The 22785-nt window shown below is 29.0% G+C and overlaps 1 protein-coding gene across 2 annotated transcripts in view; it reads right to left on the bottom strand.

Moving 5' to 3' along the window:
- LOC107449400 (lachesin-like) overlaps positions 1-22785 on the bottom strand; it is a 303582-nt gene that overhangs the window by 148210 nt on the left and 132587 nt on the right. For both annotated transcript variants that reach the window (XM_087168086.1, XM_087168085.1), the window contains one exon: positions 18047-18112. In XM_087168086.1, coding sequence (XP_087024212.1) covers positions 18047-18112 — 66 coding nt within the window. The remainder of the gene's footprint in view (positions 1-18046; positions 18113-22785) is intronic.

Raw genomic sequence — 22785 nt, 5'->3', positions numbered from 1 at the left:
ACGATTTTACATGGAATCTTATGGTGCGTCTAATTTTAAAGGAGATAGCTTACTATATATATATATACTTATATATATAAGTATATATGTATATATATATACTTATATATATATATATATATATATATATATATATATATATATACTAGCTGACCCGGCAAACGTTGTTTTGCCACATGAATTATTTCTATAGTATGAAAATATATCTTATTTATTGTAAGTGTGTGCGTATGTGGTATATGAGTGGAAGAGGCATGGAGCGCTATGAACGATGACGGAATGTGAAAATAACAACACACCAAATAATATTTTTTTTAATTTATTGTAACTTTTTTTTATAAATTATATATACAACGAATTCTGAAAATATTAGTCAACAATATTTATCTCTTAGTGCAATGGAGTATACAATATTTTTTGTCATTCCATCTTTAGCTAACACAATTAAACTGGGTGGTTTGCCCTCTCGAGAGCATGCCACGTATAATTGTCTGCGTGAAAAACATGGTGTGCTCAAATCTAAGACACAAACTGACATTGTTTGACCTTGTCATTGCAAATGTCAGTCTTATATGGAAGTGAATGCGTTTAAATTGAATTGGCACATCTGTGGGTATCATAGGGATCCGTGGAAGTAATATACTTTCATCCCGGAATTTGTCATTTAAAATAATGACTTCGATGACGTTGTTCATAAATTTTTTAACGGCAAATCGAATGCCGTTGCACAGCCGTGGTGGGTTCAAATTACGAAGCAAAATAACTGGAGATCCAACTTTGAGTACTAAATTATGCGGTGATATGCCAGGTAAATCCAATGAGTTTAAAAGCTCTGTTGGAAAATTTGCAGCTTCAATGGGGTCGCAAACTGCATCAATGGATTTATATGTCACCAAGTCACCTGGCTATAACTGTTGCATCTACAGATTCAATTCGTTGGTTCGTTCAATAAAGTTGCAGCAATGCCAGATGATGCAACGGCCAAAGCGATGCCATTATTTGATCGTATTTCACCGAGAATTAGCGAAATAATTAATGTTTTGCCAGTTCCACCTGGTGCATCAGGAAAAAAAATCCACCTTGTCCTGCCGAAACTGCGAGCATAATGCGGTCATAAATGTTCCTTTGTTCCTCATTCATTAGTGGCACATTGCGAGTAACGATCGCTGCTATTTCTATCGTATTGCATTGAAGTTCACGATTCATGTCAGTGTTTAATAAATCAGATGCACTTCGATTTGGCGAAGGCATACCGAAATGACTGAGTGGCAAGTTGGCAATAATAATGCAAAGATCCCCAATAGCAATCAGTGCTTCATTGTACATGGCATCGCTGAATGTTATCGTTAGATCGTTGCAACGTGTGCGATGTTGATACCGTATATCATCAGTCATCGAATCTTTGTGATTATCCCATAACGTTTCTATACGGGCCGGGAAACATGTAGCTAATACTATAGCAAATAGTAGACGATTTTGCTTTGCAGTACAGTTCAATGCTGCTTCAGCAAGCATACATTCCCACTGGTTGTCGTCTTCCAGCAAGCCGAGTGCAAAGCATGCATCTTTATACGTTGGATGCTGATTTCCATCGACTTTACGTATATCTTGAAATGACAATGAGCCGGTGACATTAACCAACAACAGTCGAAAATAAAAGCACTCAGTCTGCCTTGAATTGACCGTAAATATTCTCCCCAAGGCGTTTGATTTGAATAAACCGGGACATGCATCAACCGGTGTGCCTTGCTTGCGTATTATCCATTTTTTTGAACCCGTGTGAAATAGGGTGGTACTTCTGAGTAGAGTAATGTCTGTGCAACGGCACCAAAAGCATCCGTACGATTACCCAATTCAAAAAATTTGGCGAGTGTAGTTTTCGGTGGATTTGTAGCTCGGTCAATCGCTGTCTCGTTCGTGAAATATACGCTCTGACCGTTTTCAAGATGAACGGCTAAAATGACTAACGGTTGGATCCCGTTCATGAATTGGGAATCCAAAGATACGCCAAACAGCTTCATTGGAGCTGATGAACCGGCCTATTTGGTACAGCGTTATTTCGTCGTTGCTATTGGGTATACTATAGCCTACGTCACAGGTTGTGTTATTCCTACTAAATTTAACCCATGAACGGCATTTTCTGCGAGCCTAACTTCAAGCCACAAATAAACAAACGAAGTGTTTGATCGTTTAAATAGCTGCTCGCCAGATTTTATTGCATTATAAAGAAAAGTAATTGATATTCGATTTTTGATTAATAATTGATTTATGTGGATAGTGGCATAGAATTTAGCATTGCGTCATGGTAAATGTTATTCCTACTAAGTGGAAGTAGTTGTGTTTTTTTTTATATTATACCCAATTCACTGGAAGAGCTGTCACATTGGTATTTTCAACTCGAAATACTGCTATATCACTGCCTTTATACACATACTTGCAAATATATTTGATGCTCTTCCTTTAAGGGCGTGCATAAGTATTAGAGTTTAATATGACTTGTTGCAACGTGCTTGAATATTGTTTTTTAATTGTTATGTTTCCACGTCTAGTTTGGATCCGAATACGATTAAATAAAGATATATTTAAAATATACGTTAAATCTGTCCAAAAAATGAAAAAAAATTAGTTATAAACCTATTCTCAGACCTACTGAATATACATATAAAATTTCATCAAAATCGGTCAAGCCGTTTAGGAGGAGTTTAACCACTAAAACTGTGACAAGAGATTTTTATATATATAGATATATATATATATATATATATATATATATATATATATATATATATATATATATATATATATATATATATATATATATATATATATATATATATATATATATGTTTTAAATTTTTTGATTGATTTTGACTCCGTAAACAAATTAAGTGGGAATGGGATTTATAGTGTGTAGTATTTCAGCATAATACCTTTGCTTTGTAATTAATTTGATTTATTGTAGAAGAAAAAAATCCCCATCGATTCAGTGATTATGAATTGAATAATCATGATTCGTAGATATTATATTCGACTTGAATCAGATCATAATCAATCTCCAATCTAGTACGCTCAGAGGTATTGATTTGTTATAGAAATTTGGAGGATTTTGTGACCCCAACAGATTTAACATTCTCTTACCACCATTTTGCTTCGTCCAGCGGTGATCAAAAACACGACCTATTGGACATGGGTCAATTACTTAATAAAGCAATAAAATAAAAAAACTCATTCGGAAATAAAACTGGCGATTCAGAAAAACCTTAAGTTGTTTTTTCGCTGTTTGAGCTGTTTTTGTTACGAAATCACATGATTTGCAACGAACCGCGAAATTTCAAATGCGTGATGAAAATGCATTCTCAACTCGGGACCTTATCGCAGTGCATTGCGAGAGATTGTTAACTAGAATAAAGTGTAGATGATCGAAATTAAAATGGCCATATAGAAACGACCGGTCTGTATGATGTTGAAAGAATTGGCCTCGTACCAGAAAGATACCGTCCTCGATTCCCGCTTCGGGCATAGATGTAATAAATTTCTTGATTCTGATTGTGTTTCTTGTGTAGTTGGGGTGACGTGGATCCACTTAAATAGTTGCAAATGAAAAAGTTAGTAACAACACCACCGTTAGATATCATTATATACTTAATGAATCAAAGAATGACGATATATTTCTTTAATTTTGTCGAAAGTAGTTTCCGCAAAGAAGCGTGATAGATATTTCGTCTTTCTGATGAAATATTCACTCAGATCATATACCAGGAAATTGTTTCTTCACTCACGATATAAGTTTCGTGAAATTTAAGCATCCATTTTTTGCAGTGGTTTTATTAAATATTTTGTAAAGTACATTATTAAGGGCTTATGTAGTCTCTTGCAGGATGTCTTCTCATATAACTAATGTTAGATTGGGTTAGAAAACTTTTAGTGTAGGAATGTGTCTCTATAACATATTAAGAATTTTCTTTGATTTCTTGTTCATGCTCAGACTTTTGAGAAATGAGAGACATTTTTCATTGCGTTAAATCTACTACTTGTATAAGCAATAAAGTGATATTAGTGAAAAACATAAATCATTGACATGATTAATTTAGTTAACAACGTACATTCCTCTTTCCTATAATTTATTCTTGAAAAAAGTTTTTATATTTCTAAAATTTTCAATATAAATGCAAAGAATTTTGCATTACAACATCCAATTTATAACTTTTTCTTCTGTTTTTAATGATTATTCTACTTCCAATGTTTTTTATGCCCCTGTTCATGAAGATCTATATTAAGATTTATGTGCAAAGCGCTAAATAAGAAATGGACCAACCTTAATAATTTATGATCTAACAATCGGATCTCCAAATTTTGGGACTCATTTTTAATGATAGTAATCTAAGGAGTATCATTTAATATGCCAATTATTCAGTACAGACGATGTCTACAGTTACGAAATCGGATATTAGAACTTACTTTTGTGTGTGAAATCTGTCGTATAGCTCCTAAGAAATCGAATTTTTGAATTACGACTTTTTTGAAATTTGATTTCTCGAGGACCATTCGACCAATTTCCCTCAAATTTTATATCAGTTTGTACTAAAGCAAAAAAAAATTATATTTACTCATCGATAAGCTCCTTACCTTAAATGGTTTCGTAGTTACATTAAATTGGTTTGGTAGTTAAATTAAATGTAAAAAAAATATATATTATTATTGCGATTTTTATTACTTCACTTCCATTTAGCTTTAAAACAAAAATAAAACTTACTAGCATAAATGAAGAATTTTAAAATAAATTACTTCTACAAGATTTAATTTGTCCTTTTCTAGATACATAACAATGAATAACGTCAATAAATAACTTAAATATTTTGATCTTTAATCTATTTTTCTTTTCAATTGAAATTAAGACAATGACATACTTATATAAAAGAGATTAAAATCTTTGCAATTAGCGTAATTCGATTAGAATCGAATTTAGCATTTTTTCAAATTAAAATTTAATGAACACGAAATTATCCTCGTGAATATCATACGCTTTTTCATTTTTGTCTTGCACTACTTGAGCAATATAAAATATTTTCAAAATAGTTCTCAGTTTAAATTTTACTAAACATTTGCTTTAAAACTAATAAGCATACATTAATTCAGCGAATGAAAATTATTACTCTCGAGAATTGCATTTGAGTGCATATAAGTACCATCTTCTACTGAATTACAATTTAGAGAATCGTGATTAAAACAGTAGTAATTACTTTAGAGTTTAGCAAAATAATAAAATTGTTTTATTGTGCAAACATCTTATTTGTTCCTCGGTTGCAAATAATCAGAATCTAAAAAAAGTTTTTTTACCTGTATTTGTCAAAGCTATTAGCTAATGTTTGAAATCATGAATGAAATTAATTATTTTAAGCACTCCTTTCTGTTCAAATATTTATATTATCACGAGAGCTCCAGTATTCAAAATAAAAACACTGTCTGAATGTTTTATTTCCAGAAAATTCTAAGCTTAAAATGCATGCGTACATCCTGGAAAATATAAAAATAATTCTTTTCATCTAAAAATTCAATCAATGTAATTTTACAAGGTAAACAGAGTGTGCTTTAAATAATAAGTAAGCGCAAGAATTTTTCTGAACAGAAGAAATAAATATAGAAAAGGAAATATTCATTTAATGATATTTGCAGGGCAACAAGGCGAACGGCTTTTGAAGAAATTTTTATTTCTGTTTACCGGAATTCCATGTGTTTAGCTTGCTTCACTAGTGTTGTGCTTTTGCTTCTCTAGAAGCAAAATAACCAGTAAGTTAATCAAACAAAACGAGAATATTGTATCCCAGTTAAATACCTTTCCTTCTACTATTGCGTGTAACAACAAATACGAATCCGGTGAGCATTAACCTGATTAACGAACCGTCCAAAAATTCTAGAAAATAAGACTCTCGCTTATTTGAGAGAGCTTGAAAGTTAGTATCGATTGGTTGAGAAAATAAATAGCGTCTGTTATTTTTTAGGCTGTCTCCTTTGTATTTTCGGGAGTTAGTTTATTATCATTTTTTCCATTTTTTTTTCGTTCTCATTGACAAGAAGGGGAAACAGGCTTTTGAAATAACCCCAGGAGAAACATTAATGAGACTGGCTGGAATCCTTAAGTTTTCTTGCTTGTTGGCTATTTCCGAAGATTTTTGCGTTTCCCTTATTATCTTCTTCACTGCTTTAACGAACTTTTATGATTTTATTTTATTTCGTCGTTTTGTTTTAACTACAGAGAAATTTTAGATTTCTTAATGACGAGAAACGATCGGAAGAATGCGAATAACTTTTGTTCAGATTTTAATTTAGATAACTTTTATGAGTTATTAAAATAACATAAAAGAAAATAAATGCAGAAAATTGTGCATTCAAAGCTTCTAACGTTTCTGATTAAATTCTTTTGTTTGAGCTCTTGAATTGCTTTTTTAGATTATTTCGCATATATATAGAAAAAATTTATTTATTTGTTTTTTTCTTCTTTATGTAGCATTAGCTGAATGTCCGTTTTTCGTGCAGCGTAAAAAAAAAAGACTTGACAAATCAAAATCAGTACTGAACAAGACGACGAAACCACGCACAGAGCTGAATGACATGTACCGACACAATTAATAAGCCTAAAATAATTTATTATGCGTTACTTTTCTCGGTGACTTTACGTAATTAGATTGAGGAAAGTGTGTCTTGAGTTGTTCATTCAATCAAAATAAAGATTAATTTTCTTTGAGGGATCATAATAAACCAATTTTCATAGTATGAATAGCAAAATGCTGAGTACTGGCGCAGTTTTTAGGCACCGAAAACTCAGAAAATGCTTTGTATTTATATTAGTATGTTTGTTACCTATCAAAACTGCTCCTATTCTCCTAATATCAGTAGTGCATATAAACTTAAACAATCAAGAATAATTTCCGTAAATAAGAGTATGGCAGCTTTTTTACCCTTCTTCAAAACGAATTAATGCCATTTTCTACATCAAATTAGTAATTTAATATAAAAATTAATTGTTTTTACAATTAACACTTATTACCAAAATTATGTAACTATCATTTGGGTTAAAAATTGTAAATGACTTTTATCTTTTTCCAGAACAAATCAGCAATAAGGATTATTTAAATTTGCTTCTCAATCCAAAGCTTATTATTATTTTAAATTTCAATTAGTTCCTTTTAGTAAATTTAATTAACCATCATTAGTGTCAAAAAAGGTATGTAATTTTTTTTTACGTTTCTCTAAAAAGAATTAGTACCATTTTTTTATTATTCTTTCGTTTTTTAGTGGGTGGCCTTTTTTTTGCTTCAATTAATAAATAATACAGAAATTAATTAAGGATCACTAACGTAAATAATAGTTTGACTATTTTTTTACGTTTCTTTTAAATGAATTAATAAGATTTCTTCAATTTATTTCATTCTTAGTACAATAGCATATTTTTATATTCAAAATAGTACCTATTAACAAATTTAATTAAACAGCATTGGAGCCAAAAAGGGTATGGCGATCTTTTTCCTATGTCCTAAGCGAATTAGTACCAATTTGTCGCTAATTTTGCACTTTACATAGTTAATTGGTTTTTATTTCAAGTATTTCTTATTGTCGAAAATAGATAAGCAATATCGGTATCTATAATTATGCGGTAAATTTTTAAGTTTCTTCTAAACGAATTAGTACTATTACGCCAATAGTGTTGCTTTTCAGTACATAATTTTTATTTTAATGGCTGTTGATTTTAAATTATTAAAATTGAAATAAATGCTATTTAAAAGAGTAACTTTAAAAATGTGAACACGTGGAAAATTTTAGAAATACTAACTTTAAAACGTAGTCCGTTTATGCTACAATACTTATGTTGATCACTAACAAAAAGTACCATTGACATGTTGATCACTTACAAAAATAATAAAAAAATAAGTCAATGTTAAATAACGTGTAATGAACAGAAAGCAGGATCGTAGAGCATTACTAAAATTATCTTCTCCTTATAAAAAAATAATGATAATAATAATAATAATAGTTTTCTGTTTAATTTTTATCACTACCCAATGAAAAAAATTCACTTTTTTAAAGGGCTCTTACGAAGGATTGAATTGAAATTTTATTTTCTAATAACGGCTTTTATTGTTACCGAACTATCAATATTCCAAATTTCTTCTCTCTCTGTAGATAAAGGACAAAAAACAGACATACTTGCATAAAATTGTCAGTGTTATTGTAAATTTTTCGAGGAATAAATTTTAAAGTAATGCATTTCAAACTGTTTAATACAATTTCTCATGATTCTACTCATTTATTATTGTTCTACATTAACATTGAAAAAATAATTATTAAAAGGTATGTTTTAATACAAATATTTTACCTAAACGAATTTCTTAATTTCCTTCAAATATTATTAGCCCTCTAAAGAGTGAAATTATCAAGACAATAATCAATCTTTCTCCCCCAATACATCGTGATATATTTCGAATGTAAACTAAATTTTTCTTTTGCGTAACCTTTTTACTATATTTTAAAAGACATAATAAAATGATTTAATATTAAGAGAAGCTATGCCTGATAATTTAATCTACTTTTGATACTTTATTTTTATATAAAGTCTACTTAACTGTCTCTTTTACTTATATATATATATATATATATATGTATAATATTTTAATTAACATAAAATTAAAGGAGTGGAAAAGGGAAGGCGGTGCTAAATAGATCTGTTTCAAAATTATCAAGTTATTTTAAAAATTATAATGAACTTGATTTTTTTTTGTAATCTAGGGATACTATTATTTTGTTGAATAGGGTGATCATTAAATACAAAATATTTAATGTTTAGGTTAACATAAACGAGAAACTATCACCTTTCTTCATAGCAATTATATCATTTAGATTCCAAAGGGATATAATATTTTAAGAAATGTCTTAATTGAAAGAAGTGTAAGAAATGTCTTTACAAAAAAGAACAAAATCCCGCATAGACAATCAATTTTATTTTAAGATTTTAGTGCTTTTAAAATGTCTCAGCTATATTTATTATTCCAATTCCGTTTATTATTCTTTTTAGTATGCTTGTTATTTTTAGTGCACTTTTAGGGATGTTTCAAAGTAAAGGCTTTTTTATTTATATTTATAATTCAAGCCCCTAGCAATAATCCTGAATTCTGTTAGGGTTTTAAGGAATTTTTGATTCACAAAAGAATTTATAACACTTAGTTTAATAGTAGGTCTTTTATTAATAGCTTTATTTTTATTGATAATAATATCACCATTGGTGTTAAGTTTTTTGTAGGGAATACTGCTATGTAGTTCATCAAAAGTAAGTTGTTTGAAAAAAACTTTTTTTTCATATAATACCAGATTATTTCTAATTTTATCAATCGTGATAATGCAGAAAATGATTTATGTCTTCACTTTTTTACCTTCTTTCGTTTCAATTTGCAGTTAAAATTTAAATTTTAGTAAGAACTAATTTATTTATTTCCTTATTAATAATGAAACTAATTGATTTATTTATTTCCTTATTAATAATGATTTCCTTATTAATAATATTTCCATTTAAAATTCTTTATGTTTGTATGATAATTTCAAAATCAACGCCTCAATGTTTCTAATAAAAATAGATTATTAGAAGTAGTTATTTTTAAAAGTAGTAACTTATTTTTAGAAGTAGAGAGGTGGTCTAAATTAAAACCTAAAAATATAATTTTTTTTAAGATTTTCATTATTAGTAAGATCCCTGGTGGCCGCGAAATTAAAGACGGTAACAGAAAAAATAATAATCTGATGCTTATCAAAAATAGTTTAAATTATCAAAGACAAAATCTCTATAATGACAAATGAAATATTCATAAATTTTTGTATATCAAATAAAGAGTTTGTAATTTTGTTGAATAGGGAGATGATTTTCTAATTAATAACAACCTTCAAGTTTATGAAAAATTTTATTAAAAAAATCTCAAAACTAGTAAGGTAATTATTTTGCTTAACTATTATTTTACTTTCAATATCTTGCTAGATCTTTAACTAAGTTTAAAATATTAGCTATATCTTGCGTTGAAAAAATTTTTTTTTTATCTAATTGAAAAAAAAAAATGTTTGTTAGGGAAATGAATTTTTTTTCTCCTGAAATCATAGTTTTAATAGATTTAATTGCATTTATTAGATCTATCTATTAAAATTTATCGTCTATTATTTCATTATCTAATGAAATCTATCTGCTGAAAATGAAAGTGCTATTTAGGCAATATGGAAAAAAAATTTCATTAATAATCATAGAATTATTTTAGACGTTTTTTAGTATTTAATAAAAATTAGAGCTTCAATTTAAATGTTATCAAAAAACGTGTTTAAATGAATGTTTAATCTCGTGACTAATACTTTTACAGCATTATATTTACATTTGTTTGTTAAAAATCTATGTAAAATGATCCTTTTGTGTGTATATATATATATTTTGTGTGTATATAATATATATATATATATATATATATATATATATATATATATATATATATATATATATATATATATATATATATATATATTCCGTCAAACTTTTCGAAATGAAATGCGCCATGCTTCTAGTTCCAACTGTCATTTCACGTTCAAAGCCTGTTAGTTCTCACCTTGTGATCATAATTACATCAGAAACATTCTCATATGAATAACTTGAACGCAAATAAAATTCTAGACAGTGCTATGACAGTGCACTACCTATATTGTTTATTCTTATCTCGACCCACCCTATTCAAGGGCACACGAGAGTAGAACATGAGTGTACTACCTATGTACAATTTGCATGATGCGATACTTCAGCCATCTGTATATTTCTATATTTCTACCCCATCACTTTCGTCACATTAGTGTATATCATACAAACTTGCCACGTACAGATGTAACGCCATATATATATATATATATATATATATATATATATATATATATATATCAAAATGAAGTTAAAACAAAGGAAAACTACACACAAATGAAATGAAAGGAGAGGGGGGCGAAGAAAAATAATAGTAAAAAAAAAAACATCTGGGGGAAAGAAAAGGGATAAAAAAAATTTTTTTAAAATCCGGAAAATAAAAGATAAAATCTTTTCAACAGCCTACACGATTATATCCGCAAAAAAGAGTGCTTTCTGATATTGTATCAATATAGCCAAAGGAAAATATATTAATACAATAGTGTGAGGAGCACTCCTAAAAAGTTTTCTTTTTTTTTCCTTTTACAATTACAACAAATAAAATAAAACACAATAAGTAAAAATAACACGTAAAAACAGAAAATGAAACAAAATAGAAAGAAAAACAGGATAAAACAAAAACTATAAAGCGAGTAGCTAATTCAAATGCGCTTATATGAACGGGAAATTTTTCAAGAATGATTTAAAAAACATTTTCATAATAAGATTGCCAGATTGCATAATATGAAAGCAAAAGAGCAAATTGAGCGTAACTAGAGGCGTTTTGTTTTAAAGTGACCTGTCTTACTGCATTGTGAAGTGCGTTTGATTTGTTAGTTACCAAGAATAGGCCCGAAATGGATGTGCGCAAGGTAATATTATACTGGAGAATTTAAAGAAGTTGACCATAAATAATTTTAGAAAATAAATATTTATTTAAGAAAAAAATATAAAATAGAAAAGAGAAACATGAATTGCCTGTTTTGCACATAATTTTACCCACGGATTTGCCCGAAATGGATTTGCACATGGAAAAATTATATAAATTAACAAAGAACATTTTTTAGTAGATAATTTTAGCCACGGATTTGCCCAAAATGGATTTACACATGGAAAAATTTATAAATTAACAAAGAAATTTTTATTAAATAATTTTAACCAGAGATTGGTCCGAAATGTATTTGCACATGGAAAAAGTATTCAAATTAACAAAGAAATTATTTAGTAAATAATTTTGGCAATGGACTTACCCGAAATAAATTTACACATAAGAAAATTTTACAAATTAACTAAGACATTTTTTGGTAATTCTATCCACAAAAATATACGATTAATTCAATGATTTTATATAGAATTTTATTAATGAAACGAAAAACAGAATTGCAGCTTGCAGCTTATGCGCAATAAATGAAACTTATTGTTTTTCTTAATTTTCTTCGTGTTTTTTTTTGTATTTAGTTATTTTGTTGCATATATATATATATATATATATATTAGGAAGTTAATAACTGTTTTCCATTTGAATATCTGAAATTTTGAACCCATTCGATAGAATTACGATAGTTTTTTTTTATTTCCAATGCAGCAGGCGATACGGACATTATCCTAACGCCGTACAGAGATCAAAATGAAACAAAAATGCAAATACAGAAGGAGATGAAATATACAAAATACAAAAACAAAAGCAAAACATCAAACACAAAAATTAATTCAAAAAGATTAGTCACTCTTCATATATTACGATAGTAGAATAAGTGAAAAAATTTCTACTGGTATAAATTAGTTATTTACTTTTATAATTATAGCTGTATTAAAAAAGGAAACAAAAATGTTTTTAACTTCATGTGCTCATTTTGTGATGCAAATCTTATCTGAAAAGTCATTGAAGGAACACTTTTTTTAAACTCCCCACTTTCCATGGTTTATGGAGTTGTCTTTTTAGCAGTTACCTATTTTACTTAATGTATCAAAATAAGAATTGTTTTTGACGCATGTTAATTTTTTAAAATTATTGAATAAATGCAAGTTTGCATTCCTCTCCTAACAGCCAACTATTGCTTTCCATTTAACTATATTAAAAGCATAATTCTTCAAGTCAAGCAATAATTTTGCACTAGCACAATTAAGTTTTAAAATATTGTAAACGCATAAAATGATGAAAATATAACTTCTAAGAGCGTGGCTGAGGGGATAAAGCTTTCATCTCACAATGAGGTGGCACAGGTTCAATATCCAGCGATACATGATTGGTATGAATTTTGTTCCCTCTTCACACTAACCACAGTATTGACGTAATATATCCTATAGAAGTATCTATAGTAGTATCTTCGGGCTAACAGTGGGTGATTTTTGTGCTTTTCCTTCCCATGTAACGCAAATAAGTTTTAGTTCCATCAAAATGCATTTCACGATGAATATTTACTCCAAATGTTTGATCCAGGAGTTCCCTTGTTTTCTGGGTTGTGCTCAAAGTTTTAAGGCTGCGGAGATAAATATTGACAGTCTTATTTTCATAATTTGGTCGGCTGTTCAGCGCCGTTTATAAGAAATAAGAGACAAAAAATAAAACGTATATATACATAGCATAAATTGTTTTCATTGAATATCAATTGAAAGCATAACTAATAAGCTCTGCAACTAGTAGGAAAACTGCATAATTAAAAAGAGAAAGATTGAAACCTCATTCTTACGACATAAAATTAATAATCAATTCATTTTTTAGAATAAATTGAGGAATTATAGTTATAAATACTAGCTGGATGCAATATATCTTACATATTTTGGAAAAAAATGAGCTTTTAATATACTACATCTGAAGTATGCCAAACCAAATTTATGAAACAGCTTTATATCCAAGTCAACTAAAATTCAAGAAACAAAATTGATTTTCAGTAATTAAAAAAGCTCAATAAGGCTCTCTCCAAGAAAAAAAAGATAAACTTAGAAAAAACAATGATTTTTACCATTGTTATATTTCCCGAATTAATTATCGATTATTTCGTTTTAAAAATCCAAGTAAAAAGAAAATTCGCGGGATAAAGCTAGGAGAGTTTGCTCACAGTTCAACAAAGTAATTTTAAAAGGAGAGTAAATATTAATTCTCTGCTAAATTAACCATTGTTATTCATCCATTTTCATAATTATTTTGTCGTTGTGCTTTAATTTTAAGCAACAGTTGTATTAAAACGAAAAAAGATCTCTTGAACAATCTGTCCTTATGGGGTAGGAGTGAGATTGCGCGCATAATTAGGAAAGATTTTTATTAAAAATACCTGCAATTAAATCGTGAATGATACTTGTACCTAATAATATTCTTGTCCTATTTTATAAGATTTTTTTGTAAGCAAATATTAAAATTGAAGAAGTAAATAATTCAAGTTAATGATTAAGAAATGAGTAAAACTAATGAATTTTAATTAAAGCGAAATAAAATAAGAAGTAATAATGACGAAAGAAAGAACCATAACATGTAGCTTTTGTTATGAAGAATTGCTATCCCTTGAATAGCTGCCTTGTATTGTTCAATTGCTTTATTTGGCTGTTGTGATCATTTAATTTTTTTTTAAGTAGGTGCATCGTTCTTCAATTCTCCTAAGCAATCCTCTCTCCAAACTTCTCTATACTGGTAGAAGAGATTGCGAGGTCTTTTACTTAAAGACAACCACTTCCAAAAAAAAAAAAAAAAAGACTCGTATAGGCGCTGATAGCCAAAGTTAGTTGAAAATAGGTACCTGAATCAGAAGTTATAGAAATTAGTTTAACTTTAAAATATTTAATACTATTGGAATTTTATAGAAAATTAAGAGATGGAGAGAATTTGCTTTGAGAAAAAGATAAATATGCTTTTTTTGACATTGCTGTTAACTATAAGCTTGTTTATTCAAGTACACACTGCAGTACTGCTGTTCTGCAAATATGTAGAATCGTAGTGATCATACTGTATAATGATCCTCCCTCCTTAATATGTTCAGTTTGTCCGAGATTTATCTTTAATAAACTGGGACAGTTTGAAATTAATTATTCATTGATTATTTAGTTTGATTTAGCAAATTGGGTGAAAAATGAAGATTATATAATTTCCAAGCTTGTTAATAAGTAAAAAGTATTTTCATTTTAACGTTAATAGTTATCAATTAATTACTCATAACATGTTCGATTAAAATGCCGACTGGCATGCGTAGGGGTCAAGGAACTGGCCTTGCATCAGAACGTTTCTGGGTTCGAATCCCAGGCAAGATATAGATCTTCTTTTATTCTCAGTGCTATCTGTCCTTTCACTGGGAGAAGAGTTGGCCCATCCAATATGGAGCCTCAGTAAAAGGGGCCAACAGTTCTGCCCTTCCGATGCCTGTTAACAAAAGAGCATTCCTCAGGTGGGCATTGGAAAAAATTTTCGATTGAAATATTTATATCAATTATTTATCAATAACAATGCTGATATAAGCTTGAGCACCATACATTAATGCTGCTAACTTAATAACACTATCTGAAGCTAATAACAAAAAAAATCCGAAATATTTTATTTTTGTTCCTAATTTGCACACTAAAATGTGCAAAGTAAAACAAATATGTCTTTCACCCGAAATGTATTTCAGGTGTCTGCAATCTTTCCTAAGTATATACCGTTTATTCACACATTACCGGGATATTGAAGATTAAAATCTAAAATAAGGCAACATGCATCCATGTATATTGCGATATTTTTGATTTGTTACAAAAATGAACTAATATTCAAGTTTCAAGAAAAAATATAAAAATGTTTTAAATGTATGAGTCACGATTTAAAACAAAACAACAAGTTTTTTGCATTTGGAGTATGATTAAAGTGTTTCTGTTCTAAACACTCGAAAAGAATATTCGAAACACGATACTTCGGTGCTAATAGTAGCATTTAGATTTCCATGCAATATATTTTTAAGTAAGTACAGTGTAGATTATTGATGAAAAAAATGTGATTTACAATGTTCCTTTCCGCAACATAAGGTGACTTTCCATGTATGGAAAATTGTGGAATAGTTAAAATTTCACGAAAGAACAAATATAGATAAGGAAGATACATGCTATAATAATATTTATGGATTCTGTCTCTAATTTATAAAGATTCACCAATTGAGTGAAGTAAAAGTGTTTTATAATATTTTAGAAGTTTTAATTCATTCTAACGTGTCTGCAATCCTTAACCTTTCCCCATGGTTTTAATAATGATATGTAAATTGAGTCGCGATTGCCCAGGGGATAGAGTGCTGGCCATCAAATGAGGTGCACCGGGTTCGAATCCCAGAGATGGCTTTGCGCTAGGAATACTGCATCCACCCAGCACCGATGAGAGTGTTGACGCGAAATATCCTCAGTGGTAGAAAGATCATGGATTAGAGTCCCCTTGACCTCAGGCTAACCGTAAAAGGTTCTCGTTTTCCTCTTCTCCATGCAGTGAAAATGTCGGTTAGTTCCATCAAAAAAGTCCTCTACGAAGGCAAATTTCTCCCAATACTTGTTCCCTTGTCTTCTAAATAGGGTTCAAAATTATAAGACTACGTAGTTGAGTATTAGCAGCCGTAAACCCGAAAATTGGGTCGGCTGTTAAACGACGATTACAAAATGAAAAAAAGAAATAATATGTAAACTATATATTATAATACTTAATTTAACAGATATCACAATGTGATGCCATAAAAGGCATTACATATTTCCGGCCTTTTAAAATTTCTTAAATTTTTTAAATTAAACTTTTTTAATCATTCTTAGTTCAATTATAATTAAATTTTATCTCGTTTATAAAATGCGAATGTAAAAAAATTTATCATTCTTTTAACAATCAATGCAACGGCTAACATTTTAATTCAATACAAATATATAACTCATTAAAGCAGTGTAGCGACTTATCCAAGAACAAAATTTATTTTTAACTTTATTTTTCTTTTAGCTACTTTACTTCTCTAACCACAAAAATGTTTCAGTTACAGGGCTTTATTAAATTTTATTGGTTTATTTAAAGATTAAGCTGTATCCAGATAATTTAAAATTCAATATTATTAATGCAGGGATAGCTACATTTTTGGCAATATTATCTAGCGATAACTTGCCAAATTGTGGAACTTTTCCCATGCTTATAAGTGTTCGTTTAAAAAGGAAACAGTTAAAAATAACTGAAGAAGCAGAAAAGTGTGCATTTTTTTGATTCTGATATTTAAACCAAAATATACAATCTTAATCGAAGAAAAAACTGCTTGCGAAGCTAAACAACAGTTAACATTATGTACTGAAAAAGAAAAGAACTATAAAACATAGTTTTCTAATGCATTCCGTGTTATTCCAGCAAATATATTTGCACAGACCTTTATAAATTTTGTCTTTGAACTCTACAACGTTTCGAATAGTGATTGCTTCAAATAGTGATTAATTTGAAATAATTATTTTAATTGTTTATCTCAAGAAGAGTCATCTGCTGACGATTAATGCATTTCTTTTAAGCCATGGCGACTAAAACAATTTCTTCCCAAGCAGACAAACCATAAATTTTAAGTTTCTTCCACTTTGGTTTTTGAAAAACAGTTTTTTTGGGGAGGGGGGATTTATATGTTTAAGGACATCTTTAACCTAAACACTCAGTTTATAATTAATATCTTCAGGTTATTGGTGAATTTTAAGACACTTATTAGTTCGAAATTATGTTTTTTGAAAAATTAACTTTCACATTTTGTTAATTTGATCGAAAAAAATTTCGATATCAACAAAAAGTTATAATTTATTTAGTGCGAATTGCATGCAAAAATCAATGATTATTTGAGTTACGATTAAAAAAAATTTAGAAAGTATATAGGCAAAGGAGTGAATTATAGTTTTCTGGTGCAAGCTCCAATCACTTTAAGAATTGACTTGCTTAGATATGCTCAGAAATGGTCAGGAAACTTAGAAAATTATGGAGTAAAATTAAAATTCAAAAGGACGTCTAGGGTATTAAAAATGGCAAAGAGAAAAAACAAAAATAATAATAAAAAAATTCCGAGTGTAGACATATATAGGAAAAAGCAAAAGTTTTCTCTTAAGTTTAACATGAATCAAAGCTTTTTTTCTAACTCACAACATTGGCCATTTTTATTAATTCATTAATTTACTTTACTTTTTCAATTATATTATCAGAAGTCAATTCTATTTCAAAGTCTGTCTTTTTTTTCAATTGGAAAAAAAAGTAAATAAAACAAAAGAAATATTTTAAAATAAAATAATACTAGTTTTCTTATAAATAAGGATACATAGAATATTTAATTTAAATTTTTAAGGATTATATTCTTTTAAAACACACCGCGCAAATGTGTAAATAAAACAAGAACATATTTAAATAAAAAAATTACTTACGTTCTGATCGTCTGCGAATATATTTTTTATGCGCCCATAAATAAGGAAACATGTCTTTTTCAAACACTGAAATAGAAAAAAAAATGAAAATTAGAAATAATGATCAAAATAATTTAAATTTTTTCAAAGCATATAAAAAAGACAAACATTTAATTTGTCGTTATTGGGTATCAAAAAAGTAATTATTTGCTTAATTAATCTATTTAAAGGTACAGTGTATTTTTAAAATATGCCACTCACTAGCCCTCGGAACAGCTTTTAATGAGGTTTCGCGATCTGTTTTTGTTAAAGCTCGCCTGTTTCACTGTTTCCCCAGAGCTGCAGCCCAGAGTGACTACCATTTCGAATACATTTCAAAAATATAATATTTGTTTTTCAATTTCAAATTACAATTTCAAAACCTATTTTACAGTTTACGTAAACTTATAATAATATAATTGAATAATGAATAATTGACAAAACGATAATAATATGATATATGTTTTATTTTATCGTCATAGGTTTAACTTCAGACAAAATGAACTTTGGAATATTATACTTTTTAAAAAAAGAATTTTAAACTTAGATCTGTTATTTTAAAAGGCGGTGAGCTCCATGCCCTCATCGGATTTTCTCAACACTCCGATGCTAATGCGGCTTATTTCAGATTACTTCGATCTTGGTCTTGTTTAACACCCTAAAATTCATATTTCAATGTCTCTCAAATTTTTTCCTGCTCGCTATCGCTCTTCCATTCATGAAACTGCCGGTGCAACACTTTTCTAATTAATTTGTTATACGGGATGGATTACAGATAAAGTTGTAAAAATTACGATATGGGAATGGATCGATATTCATTTATAAAAAATGGTGCATTTAGAATTCAATTTCTCCAAAGTTAAATATAAATTTATATATATATAGACATATTAAAAGTATTTTGTAAATTTTTACATTTTTGAAGGGATTTATTTTTAAGAATACTATTTATTTCTTTTTTAAATTCTATATAAGAAAAAAAAAACAAGTATTATTTTCTTAGATAAAAAAATAACATACTTTTATTAGAAGGCGTCATAGATAATATTTTGTTTCCTTTCTCTGGTAATAAAAATTTATAATAATGGTGGCTTTATTCTTTAATTTCATAAAATACTGCTGTGATTTCATTATAAAATGTAAACATTTTTAATAATTAGGAAAAAGGTAGGAAGAAAGATGCCCAAGTAATACTTTTCTCTTAAATGTGACGAAATATAAATAAAAAGCATCAATTAAATTTTTTAATAAAAAAAGAATAAATAAATAAATAAATAAATAAAAATTCATTTTGAAAATCAAGTCAACAAATTAAACTTATTTACAAAACTTGTTTGATATGCTACTACTCTGATGGTATCTAGAAACATCCGAAACAATGAAAAAGCCTACTATGTGTCTACATCCCCAAACTGTGTGGATGGGAGTGTCAGTACTTTTTATCGTAAACACTAATTTAACTGTAACATTTTACAAAATACAAAATCTGATACACCGTGATTTTACAGCAAAAAATTTGTGGAAAATTATTGATTCCTTGTATTTAAATAAATATTACTGTAAAAAAACGGTATTGCATTTTCTGGTAATCATGGATTTTACGGATACTGCACTCACTTTTCCAGTATTTTGAACTCTAATTTGATCTGAAATTTTTTAGAATTATTTAAATAAAGGTTTAAAATAAACTAAATTTAGCACCATATTTTTTCCCTCCAATAAGCGAAATTATAATATTTTTTTAGTCACTAAAAGAATAACAGAGAAATTTAAAAAAAATAATAAATAAATAACTATATTTATTTTTAAACGCGCAAATATTGCAATTCAATTATTCGCTTAAGTACAGACACGTCAAATCATTGATTAAATGATTTTTTAATAGTCTTATATTTTATCCTGTAATATGCTATGTATTTATGCATTCACTGAAATAAGAAGGAAAACAATAATAATTTTGGTTAAATCAATGAATTTTTAATTAAACAAAAACAAACATATCTGGAAAAAAATTACGAACGAGATCAGCGTATCGATTCTCAGTGTTCGGTAAAAGCCCATTCAAATTCAGATCGGTTAATACCAGCTAGTTTGTGAAGTAAGTCTGCTGGCAAAGATTACTACCCTGACAACATTATACTGACCACAAATTCGTCAACCATGACTTAACATGCTCTTAATTTTGACAACAAACCCAATGAGATGTTGTAAAAACCCTTTACTTTTTCCACAATACACTTATTCAAAAAACAACTGAAACATTATATATGATGATCTCGAAAAAAATGCATTTGCAACATACCATCGTCTGAATCGATGGAAATGTGAGTAGATCAATAATATGATTGGACTTCAAATGTATTGTGCTTGGTTCAATAGAAAATATAGAATTACAATTGCAGGACACTAAGTCTAAGACAAATAAATTCTAATTTATTTAATTAATTAATTCTAATTAAAATGGGAAACGTTTTTCAGTCGCAACAAACCGTGGAATATTTAACATTTTACCCTCCTTGCATACTTTAATCTTTCTAAAGAAGGAAATATATTTGTAAAAAATTAAGAAGATTAAAATCACTTTTTGTCAGAAATTTTTTTTCAATTATTTTTCTTGACTGACCTTTTGTGCCGTAAATATAGGCAATGCCAAACCTTTTTTCTCAAATGTAATTTATATTCCATGATGCTAAGAGATAAATATTATATGGGGATAATTTAACGACTGGATACGAATTCTATTTTAGGAACATCAGCTATTTTTGTCTTTCAGAGTTACATTTCAATTATGTATTTAAACTTGTAAAATGAGGATAAAGAAGCAAACAATTAAAAACCTTTAATGTTTCAATTCACCTAATTTTTTTCTTAAATATTTTTCAATAAAAAGAAAGTATGACGTACTTCTATCCCTCCCTCTTAGTCAATCAATCTATCTATCTATATAAATATATATATATATATATACATATACATATATATATATATATATATATATATATATATATATATATATATATATATATATATATATATATATATATATATATATATACTAGCTGACCTGGCAAACGTTGTTTTGATATATGAATTATTTCTAGGGTATGAAAATATATCTTATTTATTGTAAGTGTGTGCGTGTGTGATATATGAGTGGAAGAGGCATGGAGTGCTGTGAACGATGACGGAATGTGGAAATATTAACACATCAAATAATAGTTTTTTTAAATTTATTGTAACTTTTTGTTATAAATGGAGTGTACAATATTTTTTGTCATTTCATCTTTAGCTAACACAAATAAACTGGATGGTTTGCACAATCGAGAGCATGCCACGTACAATTTTCAGCGTGAAAAACATGGTTTGCTCAAATCTAGGACAACAACAGACATTGCTTGGCCTTGTCATTGCAAATGCCAATCTAATGGGGAACTGAATGTGTTTAAATTAAATTGGCACATCTGTGGGGATAATAAGGATTCGTGGAAAAAATATACTTTCAACACGGAATTTGTCATTTAAAATAATTACTTTGATAACGTTGTTCATTAATTTTTTAACGACTAATAGCGTGCCGTTGCACAGCCTTTGTGTGTTCAAATTACTAAGCAAAATAACCGGAGATCCAACTTTGAGTACTAAATTATGCGGTGGTATGCCAGGTAAATCCAATGAGTTTAAAAAATGTTGGAAAAATTTGCAGCTTCAAAGGGATCGCAAACTGCATCAACGGATATATATGTCACCAAGTTACCTGGCAATAACTGTTGTATCTTCAGATTTAGTTCGTTGACGTCCATATTTTTGCTGCTAAAATCGCCCCTGTATTGTGTGTGTACATCACGGGAAATATTAGGTTAATGATAGCATCTTGTGAATCAATGATTGTGCAGAAATCGTTCGGTAATTTTATGCTTCCAGTCTCATCCTTAGTAACTTTTCCATCACCGATATCTAACAATTGTTTCGAGAATGTTTCAACAGCTGGATCTTGAAGAATTTGGATTTGGAGGCGCATATTTACTTTTAGTTGAATTTTTTCAACATTACGCCACAGTGGAGATGATTTGCAAGCAGTGATCTCATCAGCGTACGTTGAATGCAGAATGACGGGAAGTGTTTGTCTAAAATCTCCTGAAAGGAGTAACAGAGTGAAGCCAAATAATTTGTCATTGTTTTTTTAATATCTTTCAATGTTCTGTTCAACGCCTCAAGTGAATGCTTGTGTGCCATAGTGCATTCTTCCCAGATGATAATTTTACAGTGTTTCAATACTGTAGCCTTAGACGATTTCTTTTTTATGTTGCACACTGCATCTGGGTTGCTTTGAATATTTAGTGGCAGCTTAAATACTGAATGAGCTGTTCTGCCTCCATCCAATGGAGTTGCCGCATTGCCAGATGATGCAACGGCCAACGCGATGCCATCGTATTTCAGCGAAAATTAGCGAAATAATAAATGTTTTGCCATATCTACCTGGTGCATCCCAAAAAAAAATCAACATTGTCCTGCTGAAACTGAAAGCATAATGCGGTCATAAATGTTCCTTTGTTCCTCATTTATTAGCGGAACATTGCGAGTAACAATCGCTGCCATTTTTATCGTATTGTATTGAAGTTCACGATTCATGTCATTGTTTAATAAATCAGATGCACTTCAATTTGGCGAAAGCATACCTAAATGACTGAGCGGCAAGTTGTCAATAATAATGCAAAGATCTT

The sequence above is a fragment of the Parasteatoda tepidariorum genome, chromosome 7, assembly GCF_982258835.1.
Source record: "Parasteatoda tepidariorum strain Cologne lab strain chromosome 7, Ptep-v5.0, whole genome shotgun sequence".
Taxonomy (NCBI): domain Eukaryota; kingdom Metazoa; phylum Arthropoda; class Arachnida; order Araneae; family Theridiidae; genus Parasteatoda; species Parasteatoda tepidariorum.
Note: the sequence above shows the minus strand (reverse complement) of the source record. Positions and strands in the feature narration are given on the sequence as shown.